General features: G+C 37.7%; 1 protein-coding gene across 5 annotated transcripts in view; it reads left to right on the top strand.

The window, feature by feature from the left end:
* Positions 1-16,542, top strand: part of RIC3 (RIC3 acetylcholine receptor chaperone) — a 56,172-nt gene that overhangs the window by 20,630 nt on the left and 19,000 nt on the right. For 4 of the 5 annotated variants that reach the window (XR_012918969.1, XM_012783953.3, XM_076002209.1 and 1 more), the window contains 3 exons: positions 8,165-8,391; positions 14,843-14,918; positions 15,812-15,905. Coding sequence is in view for 4 of the 5 variants with exons in the window: in XM_012783953.3 (XP_012639407.2) it covers positions 8,165-8,391; positions 14,843-14,918; positions 15,812-15,905 (397 nt within the window). In the remaining variant the exon portion in view is untranslated. Of the gene's footprint in view, positions 1-8,164; positions 8,392-8,434; positions 14,362-14,842; positions 14,919-15,811; positions 15,906-16,542 lie in introns of those variants that run through there. The other variant, XM_076002210.1, reaches the window with a different exon arrangement.

A 16,542-nucleotide genomic window follows, 5' to 3' on the forward strand; every position in this document is an offset into this window, starting at 1 on the left:
TCATAGCTCACTGCAACCTCAGACTCCTGGGGTCAACTGATCCTCTTGCCTCAGCCTCCTGAGTAGCTGGGACTACAGGCACGTGCCACAACACCTGGCTAATTTTTCTGTTTTTAGTAGAGATGGAGTCTTGCTCTTGCTCAGGCTGGTCTCAAACTCCTGAGCTCAAGCAGTCCTCCTGCCTTGGCCACCCAAAGTACTAGGTTTACAGGCGTGAATCACTGTGCCCAGCCTTATTTATCATTTTAATCTCAGTGTCGGGCATAGTGCCTGGCACATTTAATGTTCAGTAGTAAATATGTAAACTATTATACCAAATACAAAATGCTCTGATTTCTTCTAGGATGTAAAACATATTTTTACTATCTAGTCTGTATGTTCCATTGCTTACCAAATCCCTCTCCTACTTTTGAAAATAGTATTTTTTTCTTTTTAAACACCTTTTTGATGTTATCAATAACCTCTTCTTAATTCTCATGAAGATTTGTTTATCAAAAACCTCTTTTAATTAGTTCTAATGTAAGTTTTTTGCTTCATCATGATTCATTCAGTGTTGTTTTCTGAAACCCTATTTTTCCTTTCTTACTCTCATTATTCACTCATTAACTCAATATAAAGAAGATAGTTCTATCAGCCAGCATTGTACCAGTGGTATTAATAGCTTGAGATTCCTGGGGGAAGCATTGAGTTTCCTACCTGATGGTATTCAACAGAATCAGGACCACAATTTGAGGTGTGTGAAGCTATTGAATAAAGGTGGTTAGGCTAGATGACTTTTTTTTTTTAAATAAAAACAGATTTATTGAGATAAAATGCATATATCATGCAATTTACCTATTTAAAGTGTATAGTTGTTTTTAATATAGTCACAGATTTGTACAACCATAACCACAGTCAATTTTAGAAAACTTTTATCACACACCTCCCACCAAGAAACCCCATACCCATTAGCAGTCACTCTTTTCCCCGCTTCCGACCTCTCTAAACCCCAGCTCTAGGCAATCACTAGTTTATTTTCTGTCTCTGTAGACTTTATGGATACTTCATAGTAATGGAATCATATAATGTATGGTATTTCATGACTGGCTTTCTTAGCATGTTTTCAAAGTTCATCTATGGTATAGTATGTATCAGTATTTCATTCTTTTTTATGGCTGGATAATATTTTGTGTGGATATACCACATTTTGTTGATCCATTCATCAGTCGATGGACATTGGCTATTACAATAATGCTACTATGAACATTTGTGTATAAGTTTTTGTGTGAGCATATTCTTCTTGGGTATATACCCAAGAGTGTAATTTTTGGGTCATATGATTATTCTATGTTTAACCTTTTGAGGAACTGCCAGACTGTTTTCCAAAGTGGCTGAATTATTTTATATACCCACCAGCAGTGTATGAGTGTCTTTTTTCTCTGCATCCCTCCAACACTTTCTATTTCTGTCTTTTTGAGTATAACCATTCCAGTGAATGTGAAGTGGTATCTCCTTGTGATTTTAATTTGCATTTCCTTGGTGGCAAATAGTGTTGAACATCTTTTCATGTGCTTATTGGCCATTTGTATAGAGAAATGTTTATTCAGATCCTTTACTCATTTTTAATTGGTTTATTTGTCTTTTGTTGTTGAATGGTAAGAATTCTTTATGTGTTTTGGATAATAACCCTTATCAGGTATATTTTCTCCCATTCAGTGTGTTCTTTTCATTTTTTAATGTCATTTGCAGTACAAGTGTTTTAAATTTTGATGAAGTCAAATTTACCTTATTGTTTGGTTTTTTTGTGCTTTTGGTGTCATATCTAAGAAATTATCACCTAATCCAAGGTCAGGAAGATTTATATTTATGTTTTCTTCTAAGATTTAAAAGTTCTGGCTCTTACATTTAGGTCTTTTATGTATTTTGAGTTAATTTTTGTATATGGTATGATATAGGATCCATTTTCATTCTTTTATACGTGAATATCTAGTTGTTCCCACACCTGGATTACTTTAAGGCCCCTGAAGATTCTATGATGCTTTGATCTTTCAGTACTTTGGTTTCTGTTGTTGTCTAAACAGGTGGACAGTCAGGATTCCATGCAATGACTATTCATTTCTCAACAAAACATTGTCTAAAAACAAGGACTGCCATTAGTCTTTTTTTTTTTTTTTTTTTAAAGAGAAAGGGTCTTGCTTTGTCACCCAGGCTGGAGTGCAGTGGTGGTACCATCATAGCTCACTGAGCCTTGAACTTCTAGACTCAAGAAATCCTGCTGCCTCAGCCTCCTGAGTAGCTAGGACTATAGCCGCCCACCACACCCAGCTAATTTTTTTTTATTCTTTTTTTTTTTTTTTTTGAGACAGAATCTCACTTTGTTGCCCAGGCTAGAGTGAGTGCCGTGGCGTCAGCCTGGCTCACAGCAACCTCAATCTCCGGGACTCAGCGATCCTACTGCCTCAGCCTCCTGAGTAGCTGAGACTACAGGCATGCGCCACCATGCCCGGCTAATTTTTTTTTTGTATATATATTTTTAGTTGGTCAATTAATTTATTTCTATTTTTGGTAGAGACGGGGTCTCGCTCAGGCTGGTTTCGAACTCCTGACCTTGAGCAATCCACCCGCCTCAGCCTCCCAAAGTGCTAGGATTACAGGCGTGAGCCACCACGCCCGGCCTTTTTTTATTCTTTGTAGAGATGGGATCTTACTGGGTTTCCCAGGCTTATCTTGAACTCTTGGCCTCATGGAATCTGACTGCCATTGGTCTTTTGTCAGTTTCTTCTAGGCTTCTCAGTTGCTTTCAATTTTGTCCTCCTCTGACTTTGATAATACTGGTTTTTTTCCTAGTCATCTTCGACTAGCTCATTTTTCCTTTCTCTCTCTTTTTGCACATGAGTATATACATCCCTCCATCCTTTTTGGTATTGGGAACCATTCACTCAATTTTCATTAGCTTTGTATTTAGGTAGCTTAGAGTTTCTCCTCAAGGCTAACTGTAGTCTAATGAAATTTTTCTCTATATTCCATCAACACTTGGAATATAATGTATGAAGAATGTGTACACAGTTGTTCCCTAACCATAAGTCCTCTGAGTTTCTTCATAATCTTCTCTTAGTAGCTTAAACTTTTGGTCTTGGAGTTTTCTGACTCCTCCCCCATTAGCTTTATATTCTGTTCACTATTGAATACTGCTGATTGCATGGTGATAGCCCTTGGACCTGTCCTTTCCTTTTTACAGCTATAGCTACCAACACAGGCACTTGAGTCTCACAGCTAAATTACCACAATAGCCTTTTTGCTGTTTTCCAAGACCCTGGTTTCTCTCTGAATTAGGCTCATACTCAACTGTTAGACTAATCTCCATCAAGCACTCTTCTCATTAAGTCATTCCCCTAATTCAAGGTCCACTATATCAAGTTCATATACCACACAAGTTAGCATTTTAACTCCTCCCCATCTCTACTTCCTTCTCCTTATCTCTTCTTACTTCCCTAAATGGAGCCAAACTAATTAGGTAGGTAGGTATCCCTATTTAATGATTTCTTTGTTCTCACTTTCTTATGCACACACTCTGTCAGATGGGCTTTTGTTTTTCTGTTCTGAGTATTTCATTGCCTTCAATGATTGACCCCATTTGACTCCTTTCCTCTTTCTTTTAAAAAAAATTCTTTCATCCTTTCAATACTCAAACATTTAGTTTGTGTAGTAATAAGGTCCTTGATACTCTGTTATTGTTTGTGTCTTTTGTTTTAGATAGACCGCTTTTCAAAGCATTGTTCCACTTGAGAACTATGGTTTCTGTTTTGTTTATGGCTTTCTTCCTTTCTTACATATGGCAGAGTCCTGAACATAATAGGTATCCAGTAAATCTTTCTGGCTGACAGATCTATAAAAGTTTGGGGGGAGCTGTTGTTACTAAACTGAATGTGGATCCGTTTGCCTATTGTACAGAAAAAGCCAAACACTGACACCGGGACTTGCAGTAAGAGAAAGTGAGATGTTTATTGCAGGGTACCAAGCAAGGAGAATGGCCAGCTAACACTTAAGACTTGAACTCTCCAATGGCCTATATATAAGGATTTTTAAAGGCAGGGAGGCACAAGTTATAAGTAAAGTCATAAATCAATACGGGGGGATTATGTATTGGTTTGTCCCCAAAAGGCAGGACACCTTGAAGTGGGGTCTTACAGGTCATAGGTGGATTTAGTGATTTTTAAATTTGCAGTTGGTTAGAGGAGTCTGAAAACTTGGAGTCAGCAAACAGAAATATTTAAGTTTAGCTTTAATGTATGTGAAGATAAGGAAGTCTGTTAATCATCATGTGATGTTATGTCAGAATCAGATTGTGAGAGCAAGCCAAGATATATTGGGTCAGAATGACCAGGTTAGCAAGACTGATGGTCTGTAGACATGACTCAGTCCTGGCCCCTCAGGATAGAATTTTAAACAAAAACAGTGGTCAAGTTCAGTCCTTGGTTCCCCCTATTTGAGGTCCTTGTGACATCATTTTTCATCTGGTAGGGGTCTTGACTTCTGAGAAACAACTCAAGGACATATGTCTAGATGTTATAGCTTTAGTTTCTTTAAGGAGCCTAACATCCTGTGACTGTGACCTATCTGGGTGACTATTGTTCAAGCAATTGTTATCTTTTTGCTCAGCAGGTGGTTCATTTGCTTCTCTAATTATTGGTTGCAGGGCTTGCTAGGTGTCTGGAATTCCCTTGGAGGGACTCAAAATTTTTCTTTCTGTCTATACTCAGAGGGCCTGACAGGCCCTTAAGAGGAGTCCCTACTCCATATCAATGTGCAATGTTTAGCATCATCATCAGTTTTCGATTTTAGAAATGCAGAATAATGCCTTTTATGTCCTTACCTGGTTTTAAGATTTTATTTTTTGTTTTATGCTGGTGTTGAAGACAGTTTTTTCAGTATGGTAAAAAGAATTTCAACAACATATTACTGCAAATATTAAATCAAGTTTATTAAACACTAGCCACCTGATATATAAGATTGTCTCAAGAGAAAGGTTAGCATCCTGGATGCTGGCTAGGCATTTTTTTGAAAGTACATAATGGCTTTAAAGCCATACTCATTTAATATATTTATATTAAGATCCTTGACAATTTAAAAGAGGCATATGCACCAGCACCTGGAATAAAGGATGGTGACTCTTCTTTTATTGTCTAAAGCTGTGCTTCTGTTGCTGACCCACTCTTAAAAAGAAGCATTTCTTTCCATAATTTCCGTGTCATCCAAAGTCAGTATTGGGAGGGAAAGGAGGATTATTGGAATGGAGCTTGGCTGAGAAAGGATACAAGGCAGAAGGTAGCTTCTAAGCCTGTCTGCCCATCTTCTTTCTTACTTCAGGAGCGTAGAGTCGACTTAAAGATAGTTCTCAGTTCATAGCACTTTATTAACTTTATCAGTGCAAGACTTCTTTCTTGTTTTGCTATTTAAGCCCTTTATCCTCAGTCTGCCTGCCAATTCCCTTTCCTGCTCATATGCACCTACCCTAATGTGTTTGTTTTATGTCTTTATACCTATATATTTGCTTTAAAGATATATGATATGGTTATATGTGTGTCTTCAACTTATATAATAGTATTTGCTTATTTTTTACCTAATCCTGTTACCAAAAGCTTGATACTTGTCCCTGAGGCTGAATGAAAGAGAGTGAAGAATGTGGACAAGAAGTTTGAGGAAAAGGAAAGAGAAATTTGTTTATTAATTTGCTGGCAAATGAGGGTAGTGGCAGACTTGTGTCTCAAAAACCAGCATCCTGCCTTTAAGCAGAAAAATAGGGAGTTTTAAAGGAGGAGGTTTGGCGGTTGGGTTCAGGTCTCCCTGACCAGTGTCACAAGTCATGGCTTCAGGCTATTTTTGTTTATTAATATAATTGGTGGTTTTGGTCTTGGGTTATCTCTGCCTGAGGACCGTATCTCTGATTGAGGACAATCTGACTTTATCTCCCATAAGCAATGGTCTTGTGACTCTTGTCCTACAATCTTGTGACCCTTGTCCACAGAATTCTGTTGAGCCATCTTCTGTTGTTTAAGATAATAGAAAACAAACAGCAAAGAATGTTTTTCTGCCCCTTTGATCATTGGCCTCAAGAAGGAATGCAAGTTTTAATTCCCAAAAAGGGAGGGGTTTTAAAGAGACAACTGGTGAAACATTTTATTGCCCTTTTCCAGACCTTTACCTCCGTTACAATGCTATGCTTTTTAAGGTGTATTCATGTTGTAGGTATATCTAAAGCATGGTTTGTAAGAACTGCATAGAATTCCATATTTGTATTCCATTTTGATTTCCTAATCATTCACTTAAGGAAATCAAAGTTACATAAAGCTCCATGCTACAACATGATCACAGCAAAAATTCTCAGACAGGTCTAGAAAGTCTGTGTGTGTGTGTGTGTGTGTGTGTGTGTGTGTGTGTGTGTGTGTGTGTACGTGTATATATATATCTAACCTTCTTTGGGATTTATCCACCAGGGTGGGATCACTGGATTATAGGGCATACTTAATGTCACTAAGTACAGCCAGATCACTTAGCGGAGTGGCTGTATCAGTTTACACTTTTACTCATAGTGCATGAGAATTCTTGCCTCCCCACATTTTTTCCAATTTTGTTAAATTTTGTCAAAGTCAAATTCCAACAATTTTTTTACTTTACTTTATAAAAGTTTGTGTTTTTAGAGTCTTATTTATGAAGTCTTTCTGTTCTCTAGTGTTTTCTGTTATATAGTGTTAGCACCCAGTAGTTTTTTATACAGACCTGTTTATATGGCCTTTTTTAGAGATTTCTTTCCATTCCTTCTCACCTTTGGCTCTCAGGGGGCTTGGCAGGTGGTGTTAACTTTTGGCTGCTCTTGGTGGAAAAAAAAGTGTGAGAAAATAGATGCATCTTCCCCCTTCCCTTCCAGCTACACACACTTCTCTAAGCCCCGCTCTTCCACTCACAAGGTTGGGCCCCATTGACCCTGTTTGTGCTACATGAACCCTGTCTGCTCAGCTGTAGCTGATTGGAAAGAGATGCATACCTACCCAAGCTGAGTACTCACAGTCTTCCTCCAAGGAATTTGAAATTAGAATATCTCAGCTAGCCTCTGGAAGCACAGGCAAATTGAGGGGTTTGAGGCTGACCATCTTTCACTGTGTGCACAAAGAAGCTAGAGAAATAGTCTGCAGAGAAAGGAGAATAAAGAAAATGTGCACAGAGAAACGAAAAAGTCTTATGGTATCTTAGAAAGGGAGAGAGAGATTGAACTAGAATGTGAAAGTAGCTGTCCTGGATCCTGATGGCTTTCCAGTTTCTGGTTCTAGTCTCTCCTGAGACCACATTGCATTTCCTTTTCTGTATTAGTTAGGGGTGGTTAACTGCTGTAACAGATAGTCTCCAAAGTGTATAATGATCCTAACACAATGGAAGTTTATTTCTTATTCATATAAAGAGGTCCAGATGACTCTAAGTTAGTGCGGTGGCAGCAGTGGAGGACTGTACTACATGGTTATTCAAGAATCCAGGTTGATGGAGGCTATGCCATTTTTAACACGTGGCTCCTAAGGTCTCTCTGGTTGTCAGCATCCATCCCACAGAAGGGAAATGATCATGGAGTTGAATAACTTGGGAGGTTTTATAGGCCAGGCCTTGAACTAGCAGGATCACTTGCATTCCTTTGGCTGACACTCAAGTCACATGGCCACATTTAATTGTGGGGAGTCTGAAAAATGTGGTCTAGCTGTGGACCCAGAGGAAGATAATATAGGTTTGGTAAACAGCTAGAAATTATCACATTAGTGTCTGTGTGAGTGATACCTCTATATCTTTTCTTAAAAAAATTCCAAAGTATTATGGGGGTACAAATATTTTTGCTTACAAGGATTCCTTTTGTAATGCTTGAGTCAGGGTTATAAGTGTGACTGTCACTCAGATAGTGTTCATTGTACCCATTAGGTAGGTACTCATTGCCCAGTCCCTCCTCCCACCTCCCCCCAATTGATTTCCATTGAGTTATACTTCCTGGTATGCACTTATGTGCTCAGTGGTTAATTCTATATCCTATTTTTTCTTAAACTTGTTTGAGTTGGCCTCTGTTATTTGTATCTTAATGCATGAGGTGTTTTAATGATAGCCATATTTAAAATAGTAGAAGAGGTAAAAACTTACTTATTCATTTTCTCAGGAAAGTTGGGCCGATTTCCACCTATGATGCATCATCACCAGGCCCCCTCAGATGGCCAGATCCCTGGGGCTCGTTTCCAGAGGTCTCACCTTGCAGAGGCGTTTGCAAAGGCCAAAGGATCAGGTGGAGGCACTGGAGGAGGAGGTAGTGGAAGAAGTCTGATGGGGCAGATTATTCCAATCTACGGTTTTGGGATTTTTTTATATATACTGTACATTCTGTTTAAGGTAAGTGGAATCATCTTAATCATATTACATCAATGAAAAATCTAATATTGCAGTAAAAATCATTGTCTACATTAAAACACTTTACAGTTCATAAAGTTCTTTCAAATTCATCATCTTTTTTTTGAAAGGCAATGAGAAGGGCCATTATTACCCTAAGAATAGTCTCACTGGATCTGGATTTGATTTCTTCGTTCTCTTCCCATTTATTTATTTATTTATTTCAGCATATTATGGGGGTACAAATGTTAAGGTTACGTACATTGCTCTTGCCTCTTCTCCCCCCTTGAGTCAGAACTTCAAGCGTGACCAACCCAGACAGTGCGTCTCGCACTCATTATGTATGTATATACCCATCCCCTCCTCAACCCTCCCATCTGCCCGACGCCCAATAAATGTTATTCTTATATGTCCACTTAGGTGTTGGTCCGTTAATACCAATTTGCTGGCGAGTACATGTGGTGCTTGTTTTTCCATTCTTGGGATACTTAGTAGAATGGGCTCCAGCTCTATCCAGGAAAATACAAGAGGTGCTATATCACCATTGTTTCTTATAGCTGAGTAGTACTCCATGGTATACATATACTACATTTTATTAATCCACTCATGTATTGATGGGCACTTGGGTTGTTTCCACAATTTTGCAGTTGTGAATTGTGCTTCTATAAACATTCGAGTGCAGGTGTCTTTTTTATAGAGTGCCTTTTGTTCTTTTGGGTAGATGCCCAGTAATGGGATTGCTGGATCAAATGGTAGATCCGCTTGTATTGCTTTAAGGTATCCCCATATTGCTCTCCATAGAGGTTGCACTAGTTTGTAGTCCCACCAGCAGTGTAGGAGTGTTCCTCTCTCTCATCCACACCAGCATTTATTGTTTGGAGACTCTTTGATAAAGGCCATTCTGACTGGAGATATCTCATTGTGGTTTTGATTTACATTTTACTGATGATTAGAGATGTTAAGCATTTTTTCATGTTTGTTGGCTATTATTCTGTCATCTTTTGAAAAGTTTCTGTTCATGTCCTTTGCCCACTTTTTGATAGGGTTGTTTGATTTTTTTCCTGCTGATTTTCCTGAGTTCTAAATAGAGTCTAGTTATCAGCCCCTTATCAGATGTGTAGCATGCGAAAATTTTCTTCCATTCTGTAGGTTGTCTGTTTGCTCTCATAACAGTTTCTTTGGCTGTGCAGAAGCTTTTTAATTTGATCAGGTCCCATTTGTTTATTTTTGTTGTTCCTGTGATTGCCTTTGGGGTCTCCTTCATAAATTCTTTGTCTGGGCCAATGTCTAGAAGAGTATTTTCATTGTTTTCCTCTGGAATTCTAATAGTTTCATACCTAAGTTTAAGTCTGTTACCCAGCGTGAGTTGACTTTTGTGAGAGGTGAAAGGTGTGGATCCTGCTTCAGTCTTCTACATGTAGCTATCCAGTTTCCCAGCACCATTTATTGAATAAGGATTCTTTTCCCCAGTGTATGTTTTTGTCTGCTTTGTCAAAGATTAGATGGCTATATGAGGATGGTTTTATATCTGGGTTCTCAGTTCTGTTCTCCTGGTCAGTGTCCTATTCTTGTGCCAGTAACAAACTGATTTAATTACTACAGCCTTGTAGTATAGTTAGAAATCTGGCAAATTGATACCTCTCATTTTATTTTTATTGCCTAGAATTGCTTTTGCTATATGGGGTCTTCTCTGGTTCCATATGAAGTGTAAAATTATTTTTTCTATATCTGTGAAAAATGATGTTATTTTAATAGGGATTGCATTGAATCTTTAGATCACTTTGGGTAGTATAGACATTTTAACAATGTTGATTCTGCCTACCCCCGAGCATGGTATGGATTTCCATTTGTTTACATCCTCTGCTATTTCATTCCTCAGTGTTTCATAGTTCTCCCTGTAGAAGTCTTTTACCTCCTTAGTTAAGTATATTCCTAGGTACTTTATTTTCTTTGTTGCTATTGTGAAGGGTATTGATTTTTGATTTGGTTCTCAATTTGACTGTTTTTTGGCATATAGGAATGCCTCTGATTTCTGTGTATTGATTTTGTATCCTGAGACTTTACTAAATTCATTTATCAATTCCAGGAGTTTCTTGGTTGAATCCTTGGGATTTTGTAAATATAATATCATATAATCAGCAAAGAGTGAGAGTTTGATCTCTTCTGCCCCATTTGAATGCCTTTAATTCCACTTTCACATCTGATTGCTATAGCCAGGACTTCCAGCACTTTGTTGAATAGAAGTGGAGATAGTGGGCAGTCTTGCCTGGTTCCAGTTCTATGTGGGAATGCTTTCAATTTTTCCCCATTCAGTATGATGTTTGCTGTGGGTCTGTCATACATGGCTGGTACCATTTTTAGGTAAGTCCCTTCTATGCCTATTGTGTTAAGTGTTCTTATCATAAAAGGGTGTTGAATTTTGTCAAATGCTTTTTCTGCACCTATTGAAAGGGTCATATGGTCTTTGTTTTTGCTTCTGTTTCTGTGGTGAATTGCATTTATAGATTTGCATATGTTGAACCATCCCTGCATCCCTGGGATGAAGCCCACTTGGTCATGATGGATTATTTTCTTGATAAGCACCTGGATTCGGTTAGCTAGGATTTTGTTGAGAATTTTTGCATCTATATTCATAAGTGATATTGGTCTGTAGTTTTCTTTCTTTGTTGCATCCTTTCCTGGTTTTGGTATCAAAGTGACGTTGGCTTCATAAAATGAATCAGGTAGGATTCTATCCATCTAAATGTTGTGGAATAATTTCTGCAGAATAGGCACCAGTTCTTCTTTGTAGGTGTGGTAAAATTCGGGTGTGAAACCATCTGGTCCGAGACTTTTCTTTTTAGGAAGGTTTTTAATTGCTGTTTCTGTTTTACCACTTGGTATTGATCTGTTCAGAAATTCTATTTCCTCCTGGTTGAGCCTAGGGAGGCTATGTGTTTCTAGAAATTTGCCCATTTCCTCCTCATTTTCCAGTTTGTGTGCATAAAGGTTTTTTTAGTATTCATAGATTATATCTTGTATCTCCGTGGCATCAGTTGTAATATCTCCTTTTTTGTTTCTGATGGAGCTTATTAGAGATTTCTCTTTTCTGCTTTTCGTTAATCTAGCCAAAGACGTGTCAATTTTTTTTCCAAACAACCACCTTTTAGTTTTATTAATCTTCTGTATAGTTTCCCTGTTGTCAATTTCATTTAGTTCTGATTTGATCTTGTTAATTTCACTTCTTCTGCTGGATTTGGGGTCATTCTGTTATTCTTTTTCCAGCTCTTTGAGTTGATTCATTAGGTTCTCTATTTGTGATCTTTCTGAATTTTGGACATAGGCATTTATGGAAATAAACTTTCCTCTCAGGACTGCTTTAGCTGGTCCCACAGAATTTGATAACTTGTATCTCCATTGTCTTTAAGTTCAAATAATTTTTTGATTTCCATTTTGATTTCCTCATTTATGAAATAATCATTCAGCAGAAGTTTGTTTAATTTTCACATTTTTATGTAGAAATGTGAGTTTCTGTTAGGGTTGATTTCTACTTTTATTCCACTGTGATCTGAGAATATACATGGTATAATTTCTATTTTTTAAATTTTTTGAGACTTGCTTTGTGTCCTAGGATATGGTCAGTCTTAGAGAATGTCCCATGAGCTGATGAAAAGCATGTATATTCAGTGGATTTGGGGTAGAATGTCCTGTAAATGTCAGTCAGGCCCAATTGTTCTAGAGTTTTGTTTAAATCCATTATTTCTTTATTAATTTTCTGTTTGGAGAATCTGTCCTGTGTAGTCGGCAGGGTGTTGAAATATCCGGCTATTATGGAGTTGCTGTTTATCAATTTGCTTAGATCAAGTAGGGTTTGCTTTATGAATCTGGGTGCACCTAAGTTGGGTGCATATATATTTAAAATTGTTATGACTTCTTGTTGAACTTGATCCTTCACCATTATATAATGACCTTCTTTGTCTTTCATTACTTTTGTTGGTTTAAAAACTAAGTTATCTGAAATCAAAACTGCCATGGCAGCCTTCTTTTGGCTTCCATTTGCTCGAAATACTGATCTCCATCCCTTTACCTTTAGTCTATATGCAATCCTTGCAGGTTAGGTGAGTTTCCTGAAGACAGCATATACTTAGCTTGTATTTTTTTATCCATTCAGCCAGCCTATGTCTTAAGTGGGGAGTTTAAGCTATTCACATTTATTGAGAGAACTGATAGGTGGGGCAAATTTCTATTCATCCTGTTGGGTTGGACTTTGTTGCTTTGTTTTCTCTCTTGAGCCATTGTGGTATCTGGCCTTTAATCTTTAGCTTTTGAGTGGTTTTACATTTGTGAGTATTTATTATGCTGATCTGTGTGTAACACTGTTTTTAGTACTTCTTGGAGGGCTGGTGTTGTCTAGGTAATTCACTCAGTCTTTGCTTATCTGAGAATGTCTTTATTTATCCTTCATATATAAAACTTAGTTTTGCAGGATACAAGATTCTAGGCTGGGCATTATTCTGTTACAGAAGAGTGAGAAAGGGGCCCCAGTCTCTCCTTGTGAGATTTCAGTTGAGAAGTCTGGCATTACTGGGATTGGCTTTCCTTTGTATGTTACTTGCTTCTTTTGCCTTACAGCTCTTAGAAGGGCCTCTTTAGTTGATATTTTGGTCAGTCTGATGACTACATGTCGTGGTGTCTTCCTGTTTGCATGGAATATCCCGGGGGTCCTTTGAGCTTCTTGTACTTGGATATCTAGATTTTTAGCAAGGCCTGGGAAATTTCCTTCAATTACATCTTCAAATAGCTTATCCAACCCTTGTGTGTTTTCTTCTTCCCCTTCCAGAATCAACAACAACCTCAAGTTAGGTTTCTTCATATAATCCCACAATTCTTGTAAGCTTTGCTCTTTTCTGTTATTTCTCTGCTCTATCTCTGTGACTAACTTATTTAATTGGAAGGTGTTATCTTCAATCTCTGAGATTCTTTCTTCTGTTTGATCTACTCTGTTCTTGAGGCTTTCCACTGTGTTTGCATGAGAGCTGGTGTTCCTCTTTGGGGGTGGGAGGTGCTTTCCATTTGATTCTTCATACTTCCAGAATTCTTTTGCTGAGCCCTCCCCATCTTGATCAGCCATTTTTTTTTCATTTGGAGAGTAACAGGCCCTGTGTAGCCTCTGTTCCTATAGGTGCTATAGGAGTGAGGCAGCCTGGATGTATGTACTTCTATGGTTACTTGATCTGCCACTTGGGGGAGCTGCTATTGTGTTGTTCAGAGCTCTTCTACCATAGTTGGGAGGCTACTCCTGATGGGAGGGGTCACTTGGGGAGCCTGTTGTGATCTCTTGTGGAGATTCTTGTTTCTTGACCATGGACCTCACTGTTGGCAGCTGGCCGGGAGTGGAGATCCAGCCCCAGCGTTTTGATCCTACTGGGTGACATAAATCGATCTGACGAGCAAAGTCACTGGGCTGTCAGCTATTGATCTACCCCAAGGTCTGGTGGATTCACACTATTTGCAGAGGGAAAGTGGCTTTTCTTCAAATTCATCATCTCTTTAAACCATGCCTCCCCTTTGTGAGGTACTTAGGATAGCTATCATCTCAGTTTTAGAGATGAGAAATCTTCGCTTAGAGTTTAAGTGATTTGCCCCAGAATGTACAACTAAAAAGGCAGAAGCAGGATTTGAACCTGGATGTTCTGGTTCCTAACCCAGTGAGTGATATAATTCAAAATTACCCCCTCCAAAAGAAATTTTGAAAATCTTTACAAACTGAAAAGGCATAAATATTTTCTAAGAAGAGCTTTGTTATTAGGACTGGTACAATGATTTCCAGCTAGCCACTGTTAGGCCAAGTAATGACTGTGCCAGCAGCACTTTGTCCTCTTCCTTTTTTCCCCCCACAGGGATATGACATGCTGTTTTTGATATCATCTCCTATAATTCTCCTGAAATAGAACTGTCATGTCCTGAAATTAAGCCTGATATTTCCTAGCTCTGGTAAGACATGATTTGGGTCCTTTAAAAGCAAACCCCCGGTTAAATTCCAACTTCAGCTAGGCTTCTGTAAGCCATGAGCCTGTGCACTGTGGAGTAGAGGCAGAAGCTTCACTTTGTCCTCCAACTAGAGTAAGGTTAAGTGAGATGAGTTCCTTCTTATCCAGGAATTCTGCAGGCAGCCTGACTTGAGTCTACAATAATGCCTCTAGGGTGGTGCACATCCCTTTTAGATGAGCATTAGCGAGGTAGATAACCTGTAGGAAGATTTTTTTTTTCATTGTGCCTTGATAATTTTTTACTTGGAGATCTTATTTTGCAGTGGCTTTTCTTTTAGATATTTTTCTAATGTTGCTATTTGATTTGATTTCTGTATAATTTTTGTTTCCCAACCTTTTTTTTTTTTTTTCATTTAATGTGAGGGGTTCTGTGACTTTGAGGTTCTGAGCTGCTGTTGATGTGCTATACCTCCTTCAATTCTCAGCTCTCAAAGGGGAAAACAACTGCAGAGGATCGGAAATGCTCTACTGCCACACCTGGAAATGCCCACAGGAAAATTAGTAAGTGCTCCCTCTTAGTATATTCATAAGTATTATTGAGTTAGACAGCTGTAATACAGCCAGATGGACAGTCTGTGGGTATGTCTTAAAAGCATTTCTCAAAAGTTGCTCCAAAATTAATCTGATGCCATTTTTGCCTTAGTTCTGGGAATTCTCAAAAATTCCCATATTGATGTTGGGCTTTTAAGGGAAGGATAGCTATAAAAAGTACAAAATTGCTGCTTCACTTTTTATATATATATTAGCAAATTCAATATTTCACATTTGGAATGCATTACTTCTTATTTCTAGACTTCAAAATATTGGTAGCAAATGTCTTTATTTCACAGAGATGAAAACTGTGGCAGAGAAATCATTGCCATTGCCAAAATTGGTTATTAGATCCAGGGAAAAAGTTTAATTAACACTTCTGACTCTTGAAATTTGGCCATCAAATATTTATTCCCCACCTAGAATATTCTATGTTCTTGGAGGAAATCAGATGTATACAGCATAGCTCTTTCCTCTAAGAATTTATGGAAATAGAATAGAATAGAATAGAATGAATAGAATAGAATAGAATGAATGTCAGGAAAAATAACTTGTGAAAAGTTTTCCACCTAGAAAGAAGGGACTTGGCAAAAGCATTGCAGGAAATCATGTCCATCTAGGTCACAATTGCTTTTTTTTAATTTACTCATGAATTTTCTATGGAACTAGATATTCCCAGTCACATTTTGCATCCTTTTGGAAATCTTAAATATTCAAAGAATCCTTTAAGAAAGCTGCTATGTTCTTAAACAAGATATTAATGGGAAATGTATCAGTAAAATAATTTTTAAAAAATTGTTGGATTCTTTAAAGGGGGTAGGGAATTATGTATGATGGTTCTTAGATTGATATTATTTTTTCAGCCAATTTTGAGCTTGCTCAACTGCAAGAAAAACTGAAGGAGACAGAGGAAGCCATGGAAAAATTGATCAACAGAGTAGGACCTAATGGTGAGAGGTAGGTTTTCATTTAACCGAATTCAGACTACTTCCCATTTAGAGAATCAATTCAAAATTTTGCATTTCTTTGATAAATGGACCACATATTTTCATTTCATGTAATTGTCAACTTATCATTTACATATTCTTTTTCATACGATGTTTCCATTTTCATACTATAAAGAACCTCAGTTTTTAAGAGTTAGTATTATATAAATTATTGTGATAGTAAATTTGTAAGTATATCATGCAGGGTAAAATAACTAGGTTTTAAGAAAGACAATTTTCTAGCTGTCTAAAAAAGGTATAATTTTAAGTAAAACCAGATTATTGAATATTGTGCTTTCTATTTGAGACAAAATGAGAGAAGAGAGCAAATGTGCTTAGATTAGGCATTTGTGTTTTGTGTTGACTGCCAGCACAGAACTAGATGTGTAAAGTAGGTGTCCAGAGCCAAGCTAGCCTTTTAGGATGCCCCACAGAGAAGACTTACACTCTTCTTGTTGCTAGGCTGCTTGAGAATCTTAAAAGGTGACTTCAGGAGGTTGATGGAAGTGAGCAACAACTAAGAAAATATGGATGTAGGTTTTTTCAGGGAGGAAAAACCAGAATGTGAGATTGAGAACAAAGAGGAATTCAGTTTTAGCTATGCCTTT

This window comes from Microcebus murinus, chromosome 4, assembly GCF_040939455.1.
Source record: "Microcebus murinus isolate Inina chromosome 4, M.murinus_Inina_mat1.0, whole genome shotgun sequence".
In the NCBI taxonomy this organism is placed as follows: Eukaryota; Metazoa; Chordata; class Mammalia; order Primates; family Cheirogaleidae; genus Microcebus; species Microcebus murinus.